The sequence below is a fragment of the Crocodylus porosus genome, unplaced genomic scaffold (assembly GCF_001723895.1).
Source record: "Crocodylus porosus isolate Cpor-Errol unplaced genomic scaffold, CroPor_comp1, whole genome shotgun sequence".
Classification (NCBI taxonomy): Eukaryota; Metazoa; Chordata; order Crocodylia; family Crocodylidae; genus Crocodylus; species Crocodylus porosus.
The window spans coordinates 75171434-75195429 of NW_017728943.1; the positions used below are offsets into that span (position 1 = coordinate 75171434).

General features: G+C 43.2%; 1 protein-coding gene across 1 annotated transcript in view; it reads right to left on the reverse strand.

Moving 5' to 3' along the window:
- Positions 1–23996, reverse strand: part of PLB1 (phospholipase B1) — a 102706-nt gene that overhangs the window by 5387 nt on the left and 73323 nt on the right. Inside the window, exons 37-48 of the mRNA XM_019548590.1 lie at positions 22978–23034; positions 21057–21117; positions 20340–20398; positions 17391–17458; positions 16268–16311; positions 14777–14876; positions 13909–13960; positions 11382–11462; positions 9904–9969; positions 8753–8847; positions 3203–3284; positions 1479–1583 (exon numbers count right to left, since the gene is read on the reverse strand). Of these exons, the coding sequence (XP_019404135.1) occupies positions 1479–1583; positions 3203–3284; positions 8753–8847; positions 9904–9969; positions 11382–11462; positions 13909–13960; positions 14777–14876; positions 16268–16311; positions 17391–17458; positions 20340–20398; positions 21057–21117; positions 22978–23034 (870 nt within the window). The remainder of the gene's footprint in view (positions 1–1478; positions 1584–3202; positions 3285–8752; positions 8848–9903; positions 9970–11381; positions 11463–13908; positions 13961–14776; positions 14877–16267; positions 16312–17390; positions 17459–20339; positions 20399–21056; positions 21118–22977; positions 23035–23996) is intronic.

Sequence of the window (23996 nt, forward strand, 5' to 3'; positions counted from 1 at the left end):
TAGTCTCCAGTTCCTTTAATACAGTAGTTATGTTTGTCCCAGAGCCTTAATAAATAAATAACTCCAGCCAGTAGCATGGGAAAGAGTACTACCAGATTGGTAGGCAAAGAATATATAGTAAACTTAAAATAAAACTATACATACATTGACATGAGCAGATTCAACAGAAAGTAACTTTAGATTCACACATTAAGATTCAACACATCCACATCACTCTCAGTACTTTTTACCAGAACCCATATTCACTTCTTAACACATCCTGGAGTTTGGTGGAGGGATACTATGCAAAACTAGGTTGTTTTGGCTGTGTTTCTATGCTGAATTCTTGCATTTCTAAGTAATTACATTACTTCCAAGATACAAAGAGACAAGGAGAACTGCCCTTTAACTTCACGGAGTGGTTTGAATTAAAGCCTGCCCAGCTCCATGCTTTCAGAAGTCACTCTGGGAATGTCTGTGCGGCACAAGGCAGTGCCATGCAGAGGAACTGAGGCTGGCTCTACATATACTTGTTCTGGGACAGTCATATTAAGTCATAAAAGCCCCGAGCAGGGCTTAGCCTTGGCACAATGCCATACCAAACACAGCTATAGGGCTTCCAGTTCTGAAGCTATCAGGGGCTATCCAGCTTCTTAGTGGCTGGGGGCTGCCCCAGTGTGGGCCACACCAGGGAAGGCCAGAACCTCACATGGGCTGCAATAGTGAGAGCCAAGGGCCTCCCCCTGGGCAGTACCCCATGCACCCCCTGCATGCCATATATAGGCAGCTCTGTCCACCACTGCTGCATGGCACATACAAGGCAGCTCCCTTCCTGCTCCAGTACATGCATAGTCAGCATCCCCCATCACTCCACCATACACACAGGTGGGCAAGCCCCCCTTCCCCACAGTGCTCCACTGCACAGATGGGTGAGCAGGCAACCCCCCTCATCCACCGCACACCCAAGCAGCTGCGCTCCTGCGCACACACAGGCAGCACCCCAGGTCACCAGCTGCAGGCTCCAGAATGCCCCACTGCCCCCTGCTGCAACCAGGAGACAGGGGGAGTGGCAGCCAGGTGGGCTCCTGGGGTTGGGATGAGGGTGTCACAGGTTAACCCCTTGTAGGTCATATGCAACCCATGGGCCACCAGGTGGACAGCTCTGAGCTAGCACATGCACAGCTACCTGGGGTATCCCTGCACAGCACTGCCTTGTACCATGTGGACTTCGGTGAACAAGGCAAGTAGAAGGCAGGGCATTCACAGCTGGCTACCACACTGTAACACAGATAACTATGTTGCTTGCAGATTTCAAATACCTTATATGTAACACTCTTCTTCCTACCTTAACCTTGCATTTATTATAGTACCCACAACGGGCTAGCAGGTGGCAATTGAAAAACAAACAAGCAAACAAAGACACAGCCCCAGAGTTCTTATAGCTGACAATAAGTGGTGATGTTGACTTCCACAGCAATAAGAAATACAATGAGACTTACATTGTTTAATGGCATCATGGTATTTCTGAAAAATGGCTGCACCACTACAGTGAAATCTTCCCGCTGTTCGTAACCGCCACTGTTGACCATCAGCATACTTTTCACCTATCCATAACAGGAGATGCAAAACAAAAGGTCATTTGTAAGATTCATCTTAACCCATTAAGCACTGATTATAAAACATGGGCACTTCACCTCTCCGGGTCAATGCTATAAATCCAGAAGAAAGGCATAATGGATTCAGAGAATAGCCAATCATGTGAGTGAATGCAAGAAGACCTTCCATAGGAGGAAACAGATTAGAATCAAGTATCTGCACTCTTAAAGTTAGTGAAATACTTTTAAAAGTTAAAAAAAAAACAAAACAACCCTCTCAATGCATGAATTCTCTCTTGAACTCAGTGCCAAGGGACACCAATGTGGTCTAACGTTTAGTAAGATTCTTTAAAAAAAATGGATTAGAATGTAAGACTTCTAGACAGAACTTAAAGTCACTTAATTTTCAAAAGATGGCTCAGTATTTAAAAAAAAAAAAGTCAGGATCCTCTAAAGATATCAGTTTGGGCACCCAAAAAGAGTCGTCATTTTTGAAAAACCTAGGAATAAATGTGAAGATGAATAATGTGAATATCTGCTATTCTTAGAAGATAGGCTAACAATTTATGCATAAACATTTTTAGAAGCTCTCCTGCTTCTTGTCACGTGCCTTAGACTAAGAGAGAATCCCAATGGAAAATTAAGAAATAACCTACCTATAAATAAACATCCTTCTTGGTGTTAGGGAGTATCCTCTCCAATGGGTAATTTTTTAATATAGATTCTTTCACTGTACTCAGAAACATTTGGTATTGTCCACTGTTGGAGGCAGAACACTGAATTTACACAGACCACTGGTTTGATCCGATATGTTCAGAGCAGTGACTGCAAGTTTTTTTCACCCAATAGGTATGTGGTGGCCTATGCAAAATCTGAGCAGATCTGAGTTAAATCCGTAGTGGACTAACATATTTCACAAAACAACCATCATAACTGGTCACTGGCAGACCAAGTAGAGGAGTCAAAGACTGAATAAGCCAGGGTTTCTCTCTTAGATGAGGGCTGCCCAATTTTTGAACATCCAGGGGCTGCACGCTGCACTGGTTGCAGAGCCTCAGGCCACACACTCACTGCACAGGTTGCATGCCATGAAGGACCACCCCCTCCTGTCACACAGCCAGTGCAGTTCCCCATTGCATGGACAGAGTGAGCTCTGCCCCTTCACCACTACAAAGACAACTTGAGTCTCTCTCCCTTAGTGCTATCAGCAACCCCTCCAGTGCTGCTGACACTGTGTAGGCTGCAATTTCCTGCCATGCTGCCTTACCCCAAAGACCACAGCAATAGAACCAATGCTGGGGGAAGGGGGCAGGAGTAGTGGCCAGGTAGGAGTCCTTGGGTTGCACATTTATCCCTCACAGGCTGGATTTGGTCTGTGAGCCACTTGTTAGACAGCCTTGTCCTGGGTCAGAGCTGAAGTTAAATGGTCATGCAACATGGGGAAACTTGTGTTCCCTCTGACCAAATAGTAATTTAGGTCTTCAGTCTCTATGGCACCTTTCATTATCATCTCAAGTGCTTTTAAAAACATGCTGGTGTTTTATGATGCAGATGAGAAAAAAATGTCAAAGAGAAGCAAGAGGTAAAGGTAGCGAGGATCAGTTAAGGCAACAGAATTCAGGGGTTACCTGAAAATCTCTGTTAATTCTTCTCATTTCTTGTAACTCAGGAGAATTTTCCTGAGGGTTTAAGACACATGGACAGACACTCCTTTAAAGAAAGAGATATTGAAATCAACACTAGCCCAAGACAGTCTGTAGTTCATTAACAATTCAGCTTTGTTCCCAGAGCTCAAAAAAGAAGTTAACTGCTCAGATCTAGAAAGTAGATCACCTGACTAGCTTAAAAGGTGAACAGGAGAAATTTGGAGGGAAAAGAAACAAATTGTGGAACACTGATTTAACTCTCACATGGGCTGAATACTCAACAATTTTGAGCTGGAGTCGGGAGCAATTTCAGAGGCTCAGAACATTTGAAAGTCAGGACCAAACTGTTTAAAATATCAAAAGACCAGTGTCAGATTAAAATATGTTTGTAGTTTTTTAAATGCAGGATTTCACTGCCTTATGGGATTTAAGGCCAGAAGCTCATACAGGCCACAAACAAATGTTTATTTCTACCTGCAAAATTTCCACCACTATAAATCTTTTCAGGAGAGGGAGGAGTACTGGCATTCAGTCTGCAGCCATGCCCTCTCCCCTTGCTTTTCACACCTTCACAAGACCAGGATGATCCCAGTCCCTGGTCCTTGAGAGGAGTGGAGCAGCAAGGAAAGACTCACTGCTTCCCCACAGACTGGGGATACCCAGACAAATCTCCAGTCTGAGGGAGCTCAGGGAGCATTGCCTTGCTTCTTCATTCCCCTCCTGGGCCAGAATGAGAAGAAAGTATACAAACATTCACTCTTGAAAGGCAGATTCTCTCACAGGGGAGATCTACGAGGTTGACACCTGGAAGATCTCTCTTCCAGAATCAGCATGTTTCCTCTGGAAGAAATCGAGTGAATGCTTGTATACTTGCCATTTCTACCAGGAGAATGACAATTCTCCTGGTAGAAATGTGATACCTGTACTTAGTCATAGTCTGATTTCCTGTATCTATCATCCACTTTCATCCAATTGCCCCTGAACTGAGCCTGAAAACTTGTGTTTCACTGAAATACATCTTCCAGAAAGGCATCCAGCCTTGACCTGAAGACATTGAGAGATGGAGAATCTACCACTTCCTTCAGGAGTATTTTCCCAGTAGTTAATCACCTGCACTGTTATAAATTTGTACTTAATTCCTAATTTGAGTTTGTTAAGCTTTAAGTTCCAGCCCCTGGTTCTTGTTAAGGTTTTCTCTGTTCGGCTAAAGAGCTCCTTTCATGTCCAGTATTTTCTTCTTTGAAGGTCCTCTTACTCATTAATGAAGCGTCTTCTCAATCACCTTCTATTCCAGTAAAAATTACTTTGGGGAAGGATGATTAAAGAAATTCTGCTAGATTATTGCTAGAGGTTTGCTGGTGGGCCCCAGAGTTGGATATAGATATGAATTGAGAACTCTGTAATGTTCTTGGAGAGATAAATTGTACCAGGAATTGCCTAATGACAGGAGACTTTAACTTCCCAGACAAAGAATGAAGAACAAATGCTCCTATGCTAATAATGTAAGGCCCAGATGTTCCTGGGTGTAATAGCTGACAGAATTTTTTTTTACCAAGCAGTCACCGGACCAGTAAACCAAAGTTATTTTTATGTGGTTTTGGTAAGTACCAAGGATATTACAGAAGAACTAGTCATAGAAAATAACCTTGGATCAAGTGTGACCACAAGCTGACTCAGTTTAAATAATCAATTTCAAAAGGGGAAGCTTTGATAAGCTAAGGGAACAGGTTAGTGAAGTCATCTAAACTGAGTAGTTCAGACCTTGAATGTAGGGGAGATCTCAAATTGCTGTAAGTCACAAAGGGCTCATGTACATGCAACAATTTTTTGCCCTTTCATGCGCTCCAACTGTGTACCTATTTGCACAAGCAGGATTTCCTGATGCTTTAAAAGTCTTTCTTGGGACTCCTGTTTAACTGGATCCATAATAGGGCTGTGCAAAATGGCACTGTTCCATTCCGACTTCAGTTTTCGAGATCTGGACAGAACTGTGTTTTGCATTGAATAAAATTTTGAGTTGAAACAGCCTTACCGTTTCGCTTTGTCGAAACAGTGAGACTGTTTCGACCCTCTTTCAACCATTCCACTGGACCATGGGGCTGGAGAAAGGAACTCATCCCAGCTGGGCTGAGTTCCTAACCCCAGTGGGAAGCAGGAAGTCAGCTCAGCTGGGCTGCCTCACCGTTGCCCGCAATAGATCACACGGGTGGACAGGGAGTCCAAACATTTCAACTAGCCTCGTTTTGTTTCACGGCTATTTTGACGGCTTTTGTTTTGATTTTGCTGTTTCGACTCATTTTGAGGTAGAAACAAAATGGCCATCGAAATTCTGTGCAACCCTAATGCATAGCCACCTCCAGAAGGACATTAAAAATGAGCAGAGTGCCTATAAAGAATGGAAAAAAGGACTGATCAGCAATGAAAGCTATGGGTTAAAGGGCAAGCAGAGCAGGAGTAAAGAGAGCCAAGTCAAGCTGAGCTAGACCTTGCAAAGAATATTAAAACAAATAGCAAATGTTTCTGTAGCACTATAAACAAACAAAAGCAAGGAAAGAAGGAGAGATTGCTGCAGGCAGAGAAGACAAGATAGATCTAAGTAAATGAATGCTTTGCCTTAATTTGCTACAAGGACAGGGATGTTGAACATGACGACGGAAGCAAATGGGAATGGAGACTATGCAATGGAAATGATCAAAACCAAGAAGGAAGCAAAATTCTAATGGTATAAACAGATATAAAAACTAGATTGAAATAAATTAATATTGCTACAATCTTTATGATGCAATTACTACATCTGCAAGCTTCTGCATAGAAGTGTAGCAAGACCAATGCAACTTTGATCCTGTTTCATTCAGGGTTAAAATTACAGCAGTTTAGCCCACTTGTATCTCTATAGGAGCATGTAGCTGTAACAATTATTTAGTAATAGTGAATGCTCATATACAATGGGAACTCTCCCTCCTGTTTTAAATCTATTTAAAAGCATATTTGTCCATAGACTTAAGTGCTTAACACATTTAGGCTGAAGGTGGGGCGACCAGACAACCTCCATCCCAGAATTCTTAAAGAAGTGACATGTAACACTTCAAGTCTGGAAGTGAGTATTTTTTTAAATGAGTTTATTAAATTGGGAGTGGTTCCCTATGACTGGAGAATAGCAGCTGTAGTATCCCAAATTTTGGAAAGGGTTAGGGGGGTAGGAAAAGTGACTCAGACAACTACAGGCCTATCATTCTGATCTCAACAGCATTCAAGGCTTACCATGAATAGCCATGTCAGAGGGGATAAAATAAGGAGTCACTTCCCACACACCCATTCACATTAAATTAATTTACTTCAAAACTAACTAAACACCTGGAGGTAAATAGAAAGTGAGATAAAATGCCACATTTACCAGAGGCAGATTGTGCCAGCCTAATTTGATATTTTTTTCTGTGAAAAGATGGCAGATGTTCTAGACACAGGAATGCTACAGATCGAATCCATTAGGAATACATCTGATACAGGGCCACACAAGAAACTATGGGTTTAGGTGGTGATGATTATAATGAAGAAGGGGGTCAGTTTGAGAATTGGAAGGTTAAAGAGCTGGAGAAAGGGAACACAACAATAACAGGTGACGGTCAATGGGTTGATGCTGGGCCAAAGGGAAGTTATTAGAGCAGTGGTTCCCAATCTGTGGTATGGATACCACCAGTGGTATGCAGACACCCTGTTGGTGGTAAGAGATTTATTATAATTACTTGGTATGGCAAAAATGTGCTAGTCGTACTTAAGGCTCTATTGTTTTAAGTTGGTGGTGCGCAATCTGTCAGAGTTTGGGAACCCTGTATTAGAGGCATCCCTCAAGGATCAGTCTTGGGACCGGTTTTATTTAATATTTTCATTAATGATTAGCACAAAAGGAGAAGTGAACTGATGGATGACACAAAGTAGGAGGCTTCATCATCACCGTGGGGATTATGGTATCATACAGGAAGAACTTGCCAACTGGGGAACAAGAAGTGGGACAAAATTCAGCAATACAAGATCAAAAACTTAGAGACTGTTAACAGACATTCCTGTTATAACCTGAGAGCTCATCAGTTGGAAGGAAGTGAGGGGGAAGCAAACCTGGATCCACTCGTCAAGTGTGGGAAGACTATGAGGCACCATAAATGCAGCTGTGACAAAGGGAAGCAAGATCTTAGCATGTACTAGGAGATGTATTTCCAGTGGGGATAAGGTTAAGTATTAATTCCATGGTGTAACACAGTAGCGAGTCCTCATTTGACATACTTTACACAATTCTGATCACCCACTTTCAAGAACGATGAATTAGAAGTGTAACAGGTCCAGAAAACAGTGACTAGGATGCTCAGGGGAACATATGGACTGAAGACTAAAAGAGTTTGGTTTATTTATCTTAAAATGAGGACTCAGAGGGGATACAATTATTCTCTATAGCTATATCATGGGGAGGGAAAATAACTTTTCAAGCTATAGGGAGAGCACTGGCACACATGTATGAATTGACCATGAATAAATTTAAGTGGACACGAGGAGACTCCTTCCAATAATGAGACCAATGATATTCTGGAACAGTCTTCCCAGAGGAGAAGTGGGGTCAAAAATCTAGTTTTAGGCTGGAGCTCAGTAATTTTAAGAAAAGCGTTATACAATATGGTTGTATATCCTAGCTGGGGATTAGATCCATGACCCAGAACAAATCTCCTCTAGTCCTGTGTTCCTGTCCGGGATAGATTAGTGATCATGAGAGTCAAACACACCTACTTTTAGATAGGTTACCATATTTTGCCTTTATAAACAGTTATTGAACTGTTGTCTCATTTTCTCAATCTCTAATCCACTTAAGCACATGCTTAATTTTAAGTACAAGAAATAATCTTTACATCAGTGGGACTAGTCACAAACAGCAAGAGAGAGGTAGTTAGCTGCATTAGTCTGAAGTCAGGCAGAAGGCAGGGCAGTGTGGTATAATAGCATTTGGCAAAGTAGGCTGTAGCCTATAAAATCTTACACCACTCTGAACCAGTTAGTTTTGGAGGTGCTACCCTGCCTGATACTCAAAGCTAGGCAACATTAGGTCTTGGATGATTTCCTGGACTGAGACTGTAGCTTCTATCAAAATAAAATGTTATATGGAAATGAACTGGAGCCAGAACTCCAGTTCCAAATGTTCCTAGACGTTGGTGGAGTTCGGATATAGTTTCATACTTTGTGGCTTAGGCCCAAATCTAATTATATAAAATGAACAAATAGAAATAAACTATGCCACTATCACTTAGATGGGTCCAACTTTCATTGACATCAATGGGAGCTGCATATATGTAAGCAACTAAAGAACGGGATTCAGTCCCCTCCTTATGACTACTGCATCTTGGTATTTACTGTATAATGGTTCCCAGATTGAAAAATGTCCAAGAGGAAGGAGGCTTTTAAACCTTGTGTGGTTACCTCATTGATCATAGTAATATAGATTACCCTTAAAAATAATGTTCAGTGAGATGGATGTTTGATTTGCTCACTTACCTCCCTGGGGGCACACACCCTGAAGCTTCTCTTTCTATCTGACGCAGACCTGAGATCTCCATTATCTCCACCAAGTTGACAAAGGCTCGAGGGAGCTGCAGGGATCATGGAAACTGGTTATGCTAATGCACAGAACAGGCAGCAGTTACAAAATCAGACAGAGGTAGCTTGTAGGTCAGCATGCGAGTACATACATCCCAAGAGCCACTGGCAGCATTCAAAAGCAATGCACAAGGGGGAAATGTAGAATAGACAGCAGCCAATGAAGTACCAGCTGCCACTGTTGGCTAGGTGACATGTTCCCTCCCTCCCTTACTCATAGCTGTTCTGGTTGAACTAGAGGAAGGGTCAGCAACATACAGCTCCTAGGCTGGATCTGGCCTGTGGAACCCAGGATCCAGCCCACAGATGTGGAGGGATTTCCTTGTGACTTCACCCATGTCCAGGCCAGTAAAGAGCTGTACTGGGGCCAGGAAACAGGAAGCTACACTCACAACTTCTGCTTGTCCCTACCTCCCCACTCCCTCCCCGCAAGGCTGTAGCATGGGTACAGCTTCCAGTCAATGGGGAGCTGCACTGGGGCCGGGCTTCTAGTTGTCCTTGCACCACAGTAGTGGGGTAGGGGTGGGAATGGGAGCAACTGCCCAGTTGCAGCCTAACTCCCCACCAGCTGGAAGCTGCATTCATACTGCAGCCAGGCAACAGGGGAACTGGAGAGAAGCAGTACAGGAACAATTCCCAGCTGCCTGGCCCTGGCATGGGGGCAGGCAAAGCTTCCTGCCACTGACATGTCACCAAAGCTCCCTGGCCCTCACTGGACCAGAGCTGAGTTGTTCTGCCCATGGCTTGTAGATGTTGGCAGCCATCAATCTAGAGTAAACTGCCCACTTGATTTAGGAGTCAATTGTGAGTAGGGCTGTGTTACATGTTTGTTTCATGGGAGGAACCTGTAAACAGCAAAGCTAAAGCCTTCACTTTCCTGCCCTTTTCTAATACAGTCGCTGGATGATGTTTCAGCATTAGTTTTATTGCTGTAGCTATCTGGAAGAAGACCTTGATTGAAACGTGATCACAGATACTGCGTCAGAGAGGAGAAATACCCAACTGTGCTTGCCAAGAGCTTTGCCTGCAAGAGTAACTTCAGACTTTACCTCCTTGTAAAGAATGTCCAGAGTGTCCTGGAGGTGTTTGACATACTTTTCTACTGAATAAGTCTCCTGTAGAGGGGGAGGGAAAGAGAGAAACCCTGATCAGTTATTTCTCCAGTGTTCAAGGCACTATCATTTAAAAGAAAAACAAAAAGGTCCATTACAGAACCTTCAGTTCCTAAGGAGGTCTCCAAACACACACACACACACACTCACACTCTCTCCTGACCAAATGCTTTCCTACCTGATTGTACAGCTTGTACTTTTGGATCAGAGTGTTATTGGGTGTTATTCCTATTGCCTCCTGTGTGTAGCTTATCTAGTTGCTGTACTGTTTTCATGTGACTAATACATTCCCTTAATCCCAATTCAAAATCCCCTGCTTTATGCAAGTCCTTGACAGAGTTATTTTAACGTGAATGTTGACTCTGGTGAGCACCTGCATAAATCACACTGCAGGGCTCCACATTATCTTTCATGGACTCTGGCATGCTCCTTTTTACCCACAGACTGTTGCAATGTGTTGTGTTGCATTGCATTGTACTGTGCTGTGCGTTTTGTATACTATACTATACTATACTATACTGAGATGGACTGGAGCCAGAACATGGCTATACAATATATATGAAGTCCAAGGCTGACTTTCTAGGGCAGGCTGTTAGAGAGAGAGTGTGCGCGCGTGTGTATTTTCTAAGAGCCTGCTGTTGAAAGCCAGCCTAAGGCTTAGGAAGCAAACTGTGTTCTTCCCTTAAACATCTCCAGGAACCTCCAGAACTATTTGGCTCTGCAAACCAAGTTAGGCCTGAGGCCCACACAATACAATTGCCTATACAATTGGAAATGTGTTACTGGGGCAATCTAGAGTCAGTGGACTGACAAGGCAATGGATTGACTCCTACTGACTGCAGTGAGCGCTGGTTCAGGCCCACAGAATGTGTTGCGAAACCTTCACCAGAGGGGGTGATGGATGAAAAGAAAAAAGAATTTTCAGATCAGCATGGGGAGCTTGGAGAGTTGGCAGCTGGAAAAAGCCAACAGCTGTAAACTGACAGTATTTCATCTGGTGCAGCTGACAGGCAATAAATCGTGGAGCACACTGGTGGCATTTTTACGGAGTCAGCTTCCACAGCACAGCCTCCCTGAGCATCCTGGTAACAATGTACATGTGGCATCTCATTGTCCGGCTTGCTTTGTGTAATTAGATCACAAGCTCTTCCAGCCAGAGGCCATGTATCTTCTGTTTTGTACAATACTGAACAGAACACCAGCCCTTAAATAATGAATAATACTAAGGAAGTCCTGGTCAGGAGCTACACTCTGCAAGCAGCACACTCCTTTCAAATAAGACATGTGTAGAGAACACCAGTTCTAAAGGCTTTTAATCTAATGGCTTTGGCGGTCTGAAAAAGAGAGAAGAACTAGACTGATTTGGTTCTCTTGCCAAGCACCCAGAGCTGTGTGCCCAGTTTACAAGCACTTACTTGGTCCAAGCAGTACTGGCACAGGTCATTGCCTCCAATGAAGATTGTGATCAGTTTCCAGTCCAACTTGAAGTTCATTTTCTAATGGCACATAAAAGGAACAGTGCAAAATCTGAGCTGTTCAGACAGCTCAGAATTGCTTAGGGTTGCAGAGGTGAGATGTGGGGTACAGTGAGAGTGTCAAAAAATGAGAACAAGCTTTTCTGCTTTGACAGTGTGAAGATTAGAAAGTGAGTGTGTGTGAGGAAGAGACAGGGAGAAAGAGAGAGAAAGGCAGGGGCTGGAAGAGGGTATTATTTCTTAGTCAAGCTAACACACATCCTGATTTTTGTTATGAAATTCCCTTCAGAAAGGGGAATCAGCAGCTCCTTGGTACACTGTTAGGGTTGCTGCTGCATGCATCACTGGGAGATCACAGTCACAAATGGATTTTGGCTGTGGGGACTGCGATGGGGAGACTCACCAACGAGTACCAACTGGGTGCAGCAAATGGGGAGGGAAAGAGAGAGGGAGGATTAGAAAACAATGCATTAATGCCACTTCAGTGGATTTCGGAGTCCTTGAGAAACCCTGTCAGTTGAGTGAGCCCTGTGCAAGCAAGTCAAAACGGGAGAGGGCTGCGCCCCAGAGGTCAGACAGCTGGATTCAAACAGAAGAGTCCAGGAGCCTGGTGATTTCACTGAGCTCATATAAGGGCAGCTGCTAAGCATACGTCACCACCAGCCAACAATAGGGGCTGCTGAGAGCTGGAACACAGTGAAAACATTTTGTAACGTGTAGTACAAAGAAAGGAATCCAAGTAATCTATTTTTGGAGCAGAGAGTTTACATAACAACATCTGTGAACCTAACCCACGGATAGAGAAGGGGCCTGGGAACCACCTACCAGCTTGGAGTCTCCTCCTAGCCTGACATTTTGTCCACACCAGCTTCTCCCAGTGTGCAAGGCAGGGCAGAGGCCTCCCCCCAGTTTTTAGAGGAGATATGAACAAAAGGAAACGTGTTGCATTGAACATGAGAGCTACATAGTCAGCTGCTCTTTAAAAGAGAAAGGAAGGAGGGGGGAGAAAGAGAGAGAAGGAGGGATTTTCCTCTCACTTCCCCTCACTGCCAAAAGAATGAACCATGTCCAAGGTATCTGTCAAGCACGCAGTTACACAGGCACGCATGCTTTGGAGAAGTCAGCTTTTTTGCAGTATCCTTATACACTGTTCGACAGAAACCAGGGAGCACCTTGCTCTATCCCAGGGCCAACAAGCTACTTCTGAACAACCTGTCTCCCACACAGGCTCCACTAACCATTAAGCTGTCTTCACCCTCTCTTTCCCCTCACTCCCATATATGTGTGCATATGTGGGCAGACCTACATACACACCAGAAATACAAGAGTTATATTCCTAGTAAAAGCCAGGGAGCCCTACAGTCCCCTCCCTAGCCCCCAGTAGATGGTGAGCAGTGGCCCCCTTACACTCCCATTGGACACCATCAGGATTCACCCTCTGCACAGTCAGTCACAAATCCTTTACCTGCCCAGACGCAGGGCTTCGGAAGTTCTGACCTACAGGGAAGGCTACAGCCAAGTAATCACCCCTCACCGGCACAGCACCATCATCTCTTTGGGGCAGAAGCTCTGGGCAGGTTCTCTCACCCTGGTCCATCAGACACCCGACTCACTCTCGTGCTTGCCTTAGTTCATTTGTTTTTGTCACCACTGCCTCGGCCCGTTACCAGTCTACATATGTACTCTTGCTCTTCCTTCTGCCTCTACCTTCCTTATTCTTTCCCCCTGGCCACCAGTTATATTCATCTCCTGGTCCTGTCCCTTCCTTCTCTCAACCTACCTGGATGCTTCCCAGCATTCCTCACATCAACTCTTAAATGGTTCAGTAAATTGTGGTTATTGCTCACCTGTATAACCTTCTGGTCATCACCTTCACCCTCCTTCCTATTGTTTGTTAGCTCATTGGTTACCCATCGTCTTAATTTTAGGTTCTTAGTTCTTCAGGGAAGGGACTATCAATGTCTTCTTATGAGTATATACAATACCCAACCCAGTGGGAAACCCAGGGCTCTGGGTACTGATGTATTAATAACAGTAACTTCCTGGCAGGTATGACTAACCCTGTGCACATACACATGAAAAATCCCTGGGACAAATCCTTGATGAGTCTTCCAGCTGTAAACAGTCCACTATCACTATGCATAGGCACTGCACAGGATGAGAAGAGTTTAAGAGGTTAGGGCCAGGGTGGCCAACACACAGCACACATGGCACAGGTAGCCTGTGTGTGTGGCATGCAGCATATGAAGGAAGGCACAGGGAGTAAAGTAGCAGATAGGGTGGTAAAAAGAAAGCAGAACAACAGATCAGACAGGGGAAGGGGATCAAGGGCCCCAGGCTTAATTTGTGGCAGGACTGCCTACAAAATTGACCTCCACTGGGTTAGGGAGAGACCATCGGAAAGAATAGTTAGGGATGACCCTAATAATTGCTAGCTTTCTAGTCATCTATGAAGTCAGATACTTACCAAGCTGTTTCTCATTAGCTCCACCAGTGTACGGGCCTGGGTAGACATATTGCTATGGAAAGAGGACAAAAACAAACAAACAAAACAAAAACTATTCAGCCCGCTGCCCTGCAATGAGAAGCACAAGGAAGCAGCTTGCAAATGCTGCAATTTCTCGTCCTTGCTCCCCCTTTCCTCATTTTATGGAACTCCAGGGCTAAGAGGGGCTGCCCAGGGAAAGTGACAGCTCATGAGTGGGAACAGACAGAGGAAGACTAAACAAGGCAACCCCTGTGTGGCAGAATGCCACCTCTGTCTGTCCCTGAAAACTCTGCTCTGTGACAATTTGGTTAACATGGGTCCTGCAGAGTAATGATGCCAGCAAGCAGTTTTTATTGCCAGTTATGGCAGCATTCACTAGACATCAAATGAGACACAGCAGCTTGCTTCCCAGAAGTCAGTAAACAGCTGTGGGGTAGTACTGATTTTTGGATCATGACAAACCTTCTCTGATGCTGAAACAGGTGACCAGCATGTAAAAGGCTTGTAGGAAAATTCATTGTTAGAATTGGGAGCTTCTTGAGCACAAGACAGTGGACCAGATATTGGAAGATCTGGATGGAAGAGGCCGGATTAAGAGAAGTCCCTCCCATGCTGGAAAAATCACAAGCACCTATTCAATCCCCCAGCTATTCTAAATAAAGATTAGACCACATGACCTGCATGATATAAATAGGCGGGATCAGCAATCAAATAGTAACAGGTTTGCTAATTAGTATTAATTCAAGAGCCACCATTCAACCTTGGCATGCAATTTACATTTAAGCTGCTGATTCATCAGCTCCACAGCCCACACTCCCCTGCCTACATAGCTTACAGTTGTGCTTACAGTGCTCGGGCTCCAGCTGCCGCTATGTTGAACCCAGCCATTTCCTTCTTGGTGCCAGTAGAGAAGCCAAAAATATTTGGATTAAACTTTTTCAAAATATCTTGAAGAGAAGAGAAGAGGATGCTCTGGTTAACCTGCCTCACTGCCAGCAAGGACCTATGACAATTTCCACAGGACTTCCCTTATGCTTGAGGTGATGGACCAAGGGCAAATCTGTATGGCTTCCCCTGATATTAGCTTCAAGACTGACAAAAGTAGTCCATCCCCTCGTTCCAGCTGGATGCACCAGAGGCTGGCAATGAAGCTGCGTAGATGGCTTTGAGTGGCTCCAAGTGTGTGCCCCAAGGCTGTGCTCAGGCTTTTGTCAGAAGTTTGGTGCTCAGAAGCAGGGGGCACACTCCAAGCTACTGTTACTAAATGGTCTGCTCTACCTGACAGTCTGTCTCTGGGGTGCTTAAGTGGGACTAAGTGGACCAGGTTTATCTTGTCAATGATAGATTCTGGGAGTCAGGAGGGAAGCCGAGAGTTAGGAGACAGGGATCCTAATCTTAGTTCTGCTACTGATTCATTGTGAATGTAGGCTTAAGCCTCAGTTTTGCCACCATTCATTTGAGGTAAAAATATCTGCCTCCTGGAGGTGACATGAGGCTTTACGAATGTTTGTGGAATTCACCAAGAACCTCAGCAAGAAGGCATTACATATGCAAATTTTTATTATTGTTTCTGTGACAGTGCTGCTAATAGAGTTCAAAGCCCCTTTGTGGTGAGTGTCATATCTACAATACCTCACAATGTGTTTCTTACTTCTCTTTATAACATAGTGATGACACCCATGGATAATGATAGAAATAAAATCCTACACACAGTGTCAGGAGCTGTCAAACTGTTACACAGCACAGAACACATTGGAGTCCCCTCCACCTCATGGTCACATGGACCACTTGCAGTCTCCATAGCAACTGCAGTAATTGCTTACATGGAACAATAGTACTAGGGAAAATACTTCATGTATTTTCAGTGCCTTTCAGAACAACCGAGCAGAAGGAGCCACTAGCATGCCGTATGCGAACAGCCAGCACACTACTGACCACCAGGTGCTGTGCAGACTATAAAAAGTGGGCTCAGCTCCAAAAGGTTTTCTATTTGTCATAGGAGGGTGCAGGGGGAAATATTAGAAGGAACATATCTGCCATGGATTTTTGTTATCTTCAAAATTTCTTCTGCCCTCACCAATCCAGCCAAGTAGACACTACAGCTCCATCCAGATCCAGTTCATGGAGGAACTAAATAAGCCTTGTAGAGTGAGGAATCTTCCCCAGGATGCATCTGCAGTGTGAATGAATTACTTAGATCCTTTAAGAATGGACATCCTTTAGGGATCCATCTAAGAAAGCTGGGAGGCCTACATAAGCTTTCCAGCACATGTTTAGTTTGGTCTCGGAAGAAAGATAGCTTCTCACTTTCCTATTTAATGCCTGCCAAGATACTCACTAGGTAACGTTGTATGAGTTTCCAGGGTTCCATCACCTCCAATGCTACAAAGAAGAATGAATAGAGTCACTCAGCAAGGTTCATATTGTAAGCACCAACCACCTCTCCTGTAGTCACTGTACATTATTGATATATGAGCTCAGAGTTTGCTAGGTTTTGTTTTTGTTTTGTTTCGTTTCTTAAAAAGATAGGCTCAACCAGATCAAAGATAAAATACAAGACAAGTACAAATTCAGGGAAAAAATGTCAAAGGACGGAGATTTCAGCAAAATCAAACAGGGATACAGTGAAGACAGAACCTGCAGATTTACTGACTGAGCACTATGAGGAAATTCTTCTTCATGCAGATCTGCTGGTGATGCCAGTCATGAGGAGGCACATCACCTCATCAAACCTGCTCATGCTAGGTTTGACAACATGCTGCATTTACAGTCAGTTATTCAAGGTGCACTGACTGCAGCGATGCCTATTAACCAGGCATCTGGATTTCTCTGATGCAGGCTACAGAAAAGTGTCTCTGTATCTGCCACTCAGAACACGTTTCTCCACACAAATCCTTCAGCAGCTTCCACTGCTATGAGTGCATGCACAAATGTTTCCATCCAAAAATGCAGGGATATAGTTCTTATATGCATATCAGAATCATCTTGTTCCTTCCACTCCAGCATGGACACTCAAGCATACCCATCTGTAAAAACATTTATTGTCTGCACTCAGTTGTGCAGATATGAATCCAACCAGTGGCACTTGTACATATAAGCAGGTTGGGCTTATATACATGTATGTGTATACATGCTCCCAAACTATACTAATACAGAATTACTTGCAAGACATTCTCATGTGTATACATACATTTAATGACTTTACATGGTCCTAGTATCAGATATATTCCAATGAATTAAGGCAGGGGTAGGAGCAGGGGTAAGGCTGAGGTAGTGCAGGGATAGGGCCGAGCTTGAGAGAACTTAATGGTTCTTAAGTGCTAAATACACACTGTGAGGATGCAGCTTTTACATGAGGTTGTATACATTTCAATACCAACAAGGTTATGAACTCCTGAAGTAGTTGTCCCCAGAGCTCTGACTGGAATGAAACAGCTTCTAGACAGAAAACTGAGATTCACCTCCAGGAAAGTCCTCTCCAGGCTGTGTCCAGGTCATTCCAGCTAGTTGCCTGGGCTCCTACAGCAGTCTAGAAGAGATGCTATAAGTCATTAACAAAATCAAAGGACAAAAGGGGCAAACCATGTTGAGCAAGATGGGCTTTGCTCTCCAGGGGCTACCAACATATTCCATTAATTCAGACTGGTCTTTAAAGCATTAGTCAAGTATACTCAGCAGAGCTGACTGACCACTGGAAATTTCCAGTGTTTTGTCATTTGTCTGTGATGTTACTTGGGGCTCTTGTTGGCAACATCAGCAGACAAACTAATGACATAGTTAGAGGTTCCTCCACGTTAGAGATGAGGCATTACTGATGAAGCAGCAGTAAGAAAGCTAGCATTGTTCTTGACCTTGCTGTACTTGATCTATAGTTAAAAAACTAAGAACAAAAAATTGAAATAGCTACATTTTTAAATATTTGGAAATGTTGAAAATTTTGTTTTGGGTCAAACATTACTCTGTGCAGTGGCTCATAGGAACTGTAGTTCTGGTGACCAATAGCTTCTCCTTTTTCTCCATATGCACTGGACTCCTGGCAGCCCCACATTTACCATGATGCTCCACGATCATGGCACTTCCATGATGCCCTGTAGCAGCTCAACTAGATAGGAGACTATGATGCTTGATGGGAGATGTGGTCCAGCTATCCAGCCAGACAGGAAGAAACTACAGGAGCAGATGCCTCCAGAATGATAGCTCTCATAAGGTTCTGCCTGCAGCACCTCAAGGGGAACACAGACCAGTGTTTGTTCAAATGTCTTGACACCAAACTTTCACATTTGCTTTCTCCCCATGGAAAAACAGAAAACAGCGAAACCAACAGTTTCCTGTAAATGATTTCAATTTTGCAAAGACCACATTTTCCATCAAAAAACACCAATAGGAAATTACCATAGAGCTCTAGTTTTATTAAGTAAATGTGAAAGATGTGATCTTTTTTAGGAGATACAAATAAACACTTATTAAATCAGCCAAGAAAACTAATCTTTGGTGTAGCACTGCTTTACCCCAAGGTCACTGCCCAATTCAGTCTTCTAACCTGACAAGCTGTTTGAAGTGGAGGTGATTTGTTCAGGTGACTGATAAATGTATTAGATTAACTATTGCTTTATGTGCTGAGGGAGAAATGATGGACACATTTTATCATTTAAAAAAAAAAAAAAAAGTTGGTGGTTCATTAAATCTGAAACAATGCCCAGTTGGAGAACAGCCTTCCTGCAGCATGAACATAATTATCCTTTCACAGTGTAAGAAAAGTCATCAACACAAAAAGGTGGCGAGGCGTGCACAGGAGATTATTGGCAGTGGGATAAGGAACTTTTCACCTCTGACAAGGTCACTACTCTGGGTCTTGATCAGGTGAGAAGTCACCAAAAATGGGTCATATCTGCTGGGGTACTTGGTACATTTTTGAAAAAAAGGAGTTAGTAACAACAGTCTACTGACTGTTCAAGAAAGCACATTACCAAATACAGCCATGAGGACTACCTAGGGCCTTACTGGTAATATCAGCAGAAGAACTAATGTCTTAATGGACCCAGGGGGCTGAACCCAGGGGGATAAACGCCACTGTCTCATTCCTGCTGGTGGCTTGTCTATATTGGGAATGACACATTATTGGTAGGGTAGCACAATCGGACTGTTGGCTATCCTTGTTTTGGGTATAAGCAGAAGACTTCATTTTCCCCAGCTTCCTGGCTGACTTCTTACACTAGCACTAGTTTCATTAGAAACTCTTAACAAAAACAACATCTGGCCCTGGAGGTAAAGGAAGCTAGAGGTAAAAGCATGGCTATTATCAAAAGAGGAAGAAACTAAGAGGTCACACTTAGGCTCATCAATCTGTGGCCTTGAACCCAGGGCCTCAGCCTGTCTGATACAGATCTTAGTGGTTTCTTCTGACCCTGGATGACCTCCAGACCTGGCTGCCCATGACGTGGCATGACAAGACTATCTTATTGTTATGGTATGTCAAACATCAAAGACAGTGGTCTTTGGGGACCACTAGATTTCTCAGAAAATATGTTTCACATACCAAAAGGCCAAAGGAAAAAAAATTAAAATATCCTGGGAAAATATAAGCAGGTAACTTTCATGGGGCCCTCAGCACAGTTTGGCCGAATGCTGCAGGTCATGGTTGAGGTACTTTGAGGTAAACTCCAGGTTCAGCAGGGCAGGAGCCAGGATTACTGCAGGCCAAGATGGAGACAGATGGACAGAGCCATCAGAACACTGAAAACACATACATCCCTTTTCTGTACTGCAAGCCTGTCCATCTGAGATACTCAGTCTCCTCATTTCCCACAGACATAAATACTCAACCCTAGAGGTGGTCAGACCTTGGAATTTGTTCCATAAGACATTTCTGATATTTCAAAATGTGCTTTTGTTCTGATTCAGAATAACTTAGGATTGATGGGTCACTCTTGTAGCATTGCAACTTTGTCAGAACCTCCGTCCTGACCTACAGGATCTCTCGTTTCATTTCTCAGCCCTCTAAAGCCTACCTGATTTAAAATCTGTTTTCTTCTTTACTTTCATTCTGCTAATAAGTTAAACATTTTGGAGAGTTTGAGCCACAGAATGAAATGAAATCAAAACTCAAGAGCAAAATGTTAACACTTGGAAACACATTTCAAAATTATCCAAAAAAAAGTTTGACTAATTCTAGTCCACCTTTTGCAACACAAGGTCCCATTTCTAATGTCAGTCTCAGCAGTCTATTACTTGGCTTCACAATTGCCAAATTCATTCAAAACATTTGTTCTGCAAAGGGGCACAATGGGATGAATTTGGTTCTGCTGAATTACAGCAGTTTGCTTTTGATTCTGAAGGCATACAACACTAAAAACAAAGAGACACCAGATTTGTCCTTTCTGTGCTAGGCCCTTGGATATACTGATACTCACTGTCAGAGAATCTCCCAGCGCTGCTATGACTTTGATGTCAACTGGCCGTAGTTCATGAACTAGACAGGAGCGAGGAAAAGAAGCAGGGTTAAGTCACGATTACTGAAGAGTCTTATCATTAATTAAGGTCCTGCTCTTGCTTCCAGTGCAGTCAACAAATATTTACCAACTTAGATGCAAAGTTCTACACAAAAATCAGGCATTAAACTAGAATAAGGAATAAACATTAGCAATTTGTCTGTGCCCAGCTTGTTCCAAATCATTTGGTTGAGTAACAGGGAAGTAAATAAAGATTAAAGCAGCCTTTCACATGTCAAAAAAAACTAAAGTTGATTAGATTTAAAAGTTGATACACTCATTCTGCTCTGTTTTGGCTGTAGATCATATTTTCACTAACTGCTCATCTATAAAGTATTTGTGCTAAGTCCATACACAGCGTACCTACTGAACTGCAGCTCATAGCAGGCTTGTCCAGGTAGACCAAATCTGCTGGGCTTCTAATCAACCTGAGTAGGCTCCCCATCTGTCCCTAAATATTATGTTTGCTGAACATGCCAGGTATTGCAAGGTACAACATGCTGCTAAATATTCTATGCCTAATATGGTATTCTTTCTAGTGTTCAATTGCAGTAATGGAATTTTTTTGTTTTTGCAGGCAAAATTGAAACCTTTTCCTAGGTGGTTTAGTGTAAGTAATGAAAGTAAGTGCTCTCTCACCTGATGTTGGGACATTTTTAGATGCTGTCTGTTCAGGACACAGCAGGTCACTGCCCCAATTCTTAAATGATAAAACAACAAGAAGTCACTTTGTGATTAGAAGATATGAGCGTGCACTGGAATAAGCTGACCTAACTGTACCAACAAATCAAAAGCCAAAGAAAAATAAGTTCTAATTATTAGTTGCCTAAGCTCAGTAAGTCATCTTGAAATACTGTCGAACATCAAGCAGTTAAGTGGGTCAGAATATCATTGGTGCAATTTCATCTAGGTCTGGGGTGGCAAAGATTCAGTCTGTATGCCAAATCCCTCCTGCAGAGCCAAATCATCCAGCACCCTCTCAAACCCCACCATAGCCAGTGCCATATTGAGCCTGAGCTATGAGAAACCCAGTTTTGAGAGGCTGCTCTGCCTGCCTGAGCATTTCTTCAGATGAAAAATGCTGCTGCTCCAGACCAGCTAGATCACAGCCTTTCCCTTGATTTCCCTATATCCCAGGCCAGTGACCTACTGCTCCATGAAACCATTCAGAGTGGGGTATTTTCATTGCACTGTGATCAAATTTTAAAACCCTGAAAGTTACTGTGAAACAGAACTGTCATCCTCCAGTCAGGTCTAACCTTTAAACCTTACCACATCTGCAAGACCTACCATTAGGTGTTATCCTTATTTTGCAGATTAGAAAACTGTCAGTTGCAAAGTGTGTCTGTTTAGCAACAGAAGCAAGCAGGAAGCAAGCCTGGGAATACCCACATTACCGTCCTGTGCTACCCACGCCACCTCCCTGGGACAGCAACCAGATCTGCTGAGAAGGCAGTGAGGCAGGAAATTGTTTTAGCAGGTAATTTCTAAAAGATCAGGGCTTTCCACATTTTGACTATACAAAGACCATATTAATCCATAATATGAGGCCCTACCTGATTAGCAGAAAAATCAAGTCCATTGTAGCTAACCTTGTATTTAACATAGCACTGCAGATCATAAGTGCTACAATCAATTAGAAGCTATTATGAGAAAGGGCAGCTACATTCATTTTCTGGAGTGAAAGGAGAAAAGGCAGTTTCCACTCTTTTGTCTGCTTCTACCATCTCTTATTTTTCTCCCAGGCCACTGGATCTGGTCAGCAATCTTTAAAAATGTAAGCAACATGAGCAAGAAAACTAACAACCCAACTACCTATTTGGCTCTCCGCAGTAAAGTCATACTTAGGAGCAACAGTCAAGGAAGGTGAATGGCTGTTTCCCTTTCAATTTCCACCTGAAACAGTTCTAGGAAATAGCCCTTGCCACTCTTTGCAACCTACAAAGAATGGAGGGATTTTCACTATTGCATGTGGAAATGAGGTCCTCAAATGTGCACCACAGAGCGCTGGTCAGCAAGCAGGGACTTCATTAAAAGGACTCCACCAGCCAATCAGAACGTAGCTTTAGGTGATCACCTTTCCCCAGCTGTGCTCATATCAGCTGAACTGCATGACACTAGGAAGCTGGTGCACCTTCAAGACGCTTAGCAAGAGATGGTTATCACGTCCTTTATTTCGGTTCCTTCTCTGCCTGAAATCAATTCTCCAAAAGTTGTTTTATCTCCTCTAATCTAACGGAAAGTGAAAGCCTTCCCTTAAGAGCTATTGGTACTTCAATCTGGAACACAAGGCAAGTTACAATATTCAGCATATTTTCTGATAGTATTCCCACTTCACTGAAACATTAACACTAACTGATAAAACTGTTTAAAAGAACCCTTTTAAAATGAAAAATTGAAATTCCTGGTCACGGAAGGGAAATGTAGCTGTGGATTCAAAGACTCAGAATAAGCTTCCTTGTCTATAAATTCACAGTGATGTGAAAACGTGCCCACTAGAGAGGAGCAATGTTGCGTCTTATGTACATATATAATATACAGCAAGCAATACAGCAGTTACCTGAATTGACCCGTTACTGGAGTTTTTGTTCCTGTATGTTCCCAGGAAGGGCTTGTGCTGATGAATGAAGAGAGAGAGAGAAATGTAAGACCAGGCCACAAACAAATGGCAAAGCAAAAGGCCAAGTGATGTCAGGTTTTATGACACTGAAACATAATGCAAGTAGAAATGGCTTAAGCCATAAAATGTGGATCTGGACGTTGAAGCCACCCCCGCATCCTCAGCATTCAAATATAGGATTTTGGTTTAGACATTGGAAAGATAAGAACCTATGAGAAATTCAGATCCGAGTTAGAATTTTAACTCTTACCCTTCCCCAGCCCTGTCCAAAATATATTTAGGGGTTTTTGGATCCACGATGCTTTGAAGAGCCTTGTTGCTGTAGGGGATGGGAAGTCTACATGGTTCTGCTGCCTCAGTAGTGAGGAGTGAAAGTTTAAGCCCTGGCAACCATGACAGCCTTTTCCCACAAGGGCTGTACAAACACAGTGGTAATCTTTGTCCTTAGCTCCACATATAACATGGACACATGGGGACACCGAGATCATGCAAATCAGAGATCCTATCAAGATGCTTGCTGCTCCCTAAAGAGACCAGCACATGAACCCAGCCCTAAATGCAGCAGGTTAAAGAGACCTTCCTCTTGCAAAGCAAAGCAGAGTTATTCCGAACTGTTTAAATCAGAAAGCATGTGCATAATTTGATTTAAAAATTCCCTTGTCCCCTCTTCAGGCATTAATTGGAGATGTTTATTTGTCTTTGAATTGGCCCATTGCGCTTATAAACTGTTTGCTTTGGACTTTAGGGCCCCTACAGCCTACTTCAAAAATTACATGCACACATGCATGGTATGTTTGGAATTGTGTCAAGTTAGAGAAACAAAGGGACAGAACAGATGGAGTGCGTGGACATCTGAAACTGAAGACATTTTATGTAATAACAGATACACTAAACAACAGATGGAATTCCCTAGAAACAGTCTTCCATTTTACTTAGGTACTTAGCTGAAAGCCTTCAAA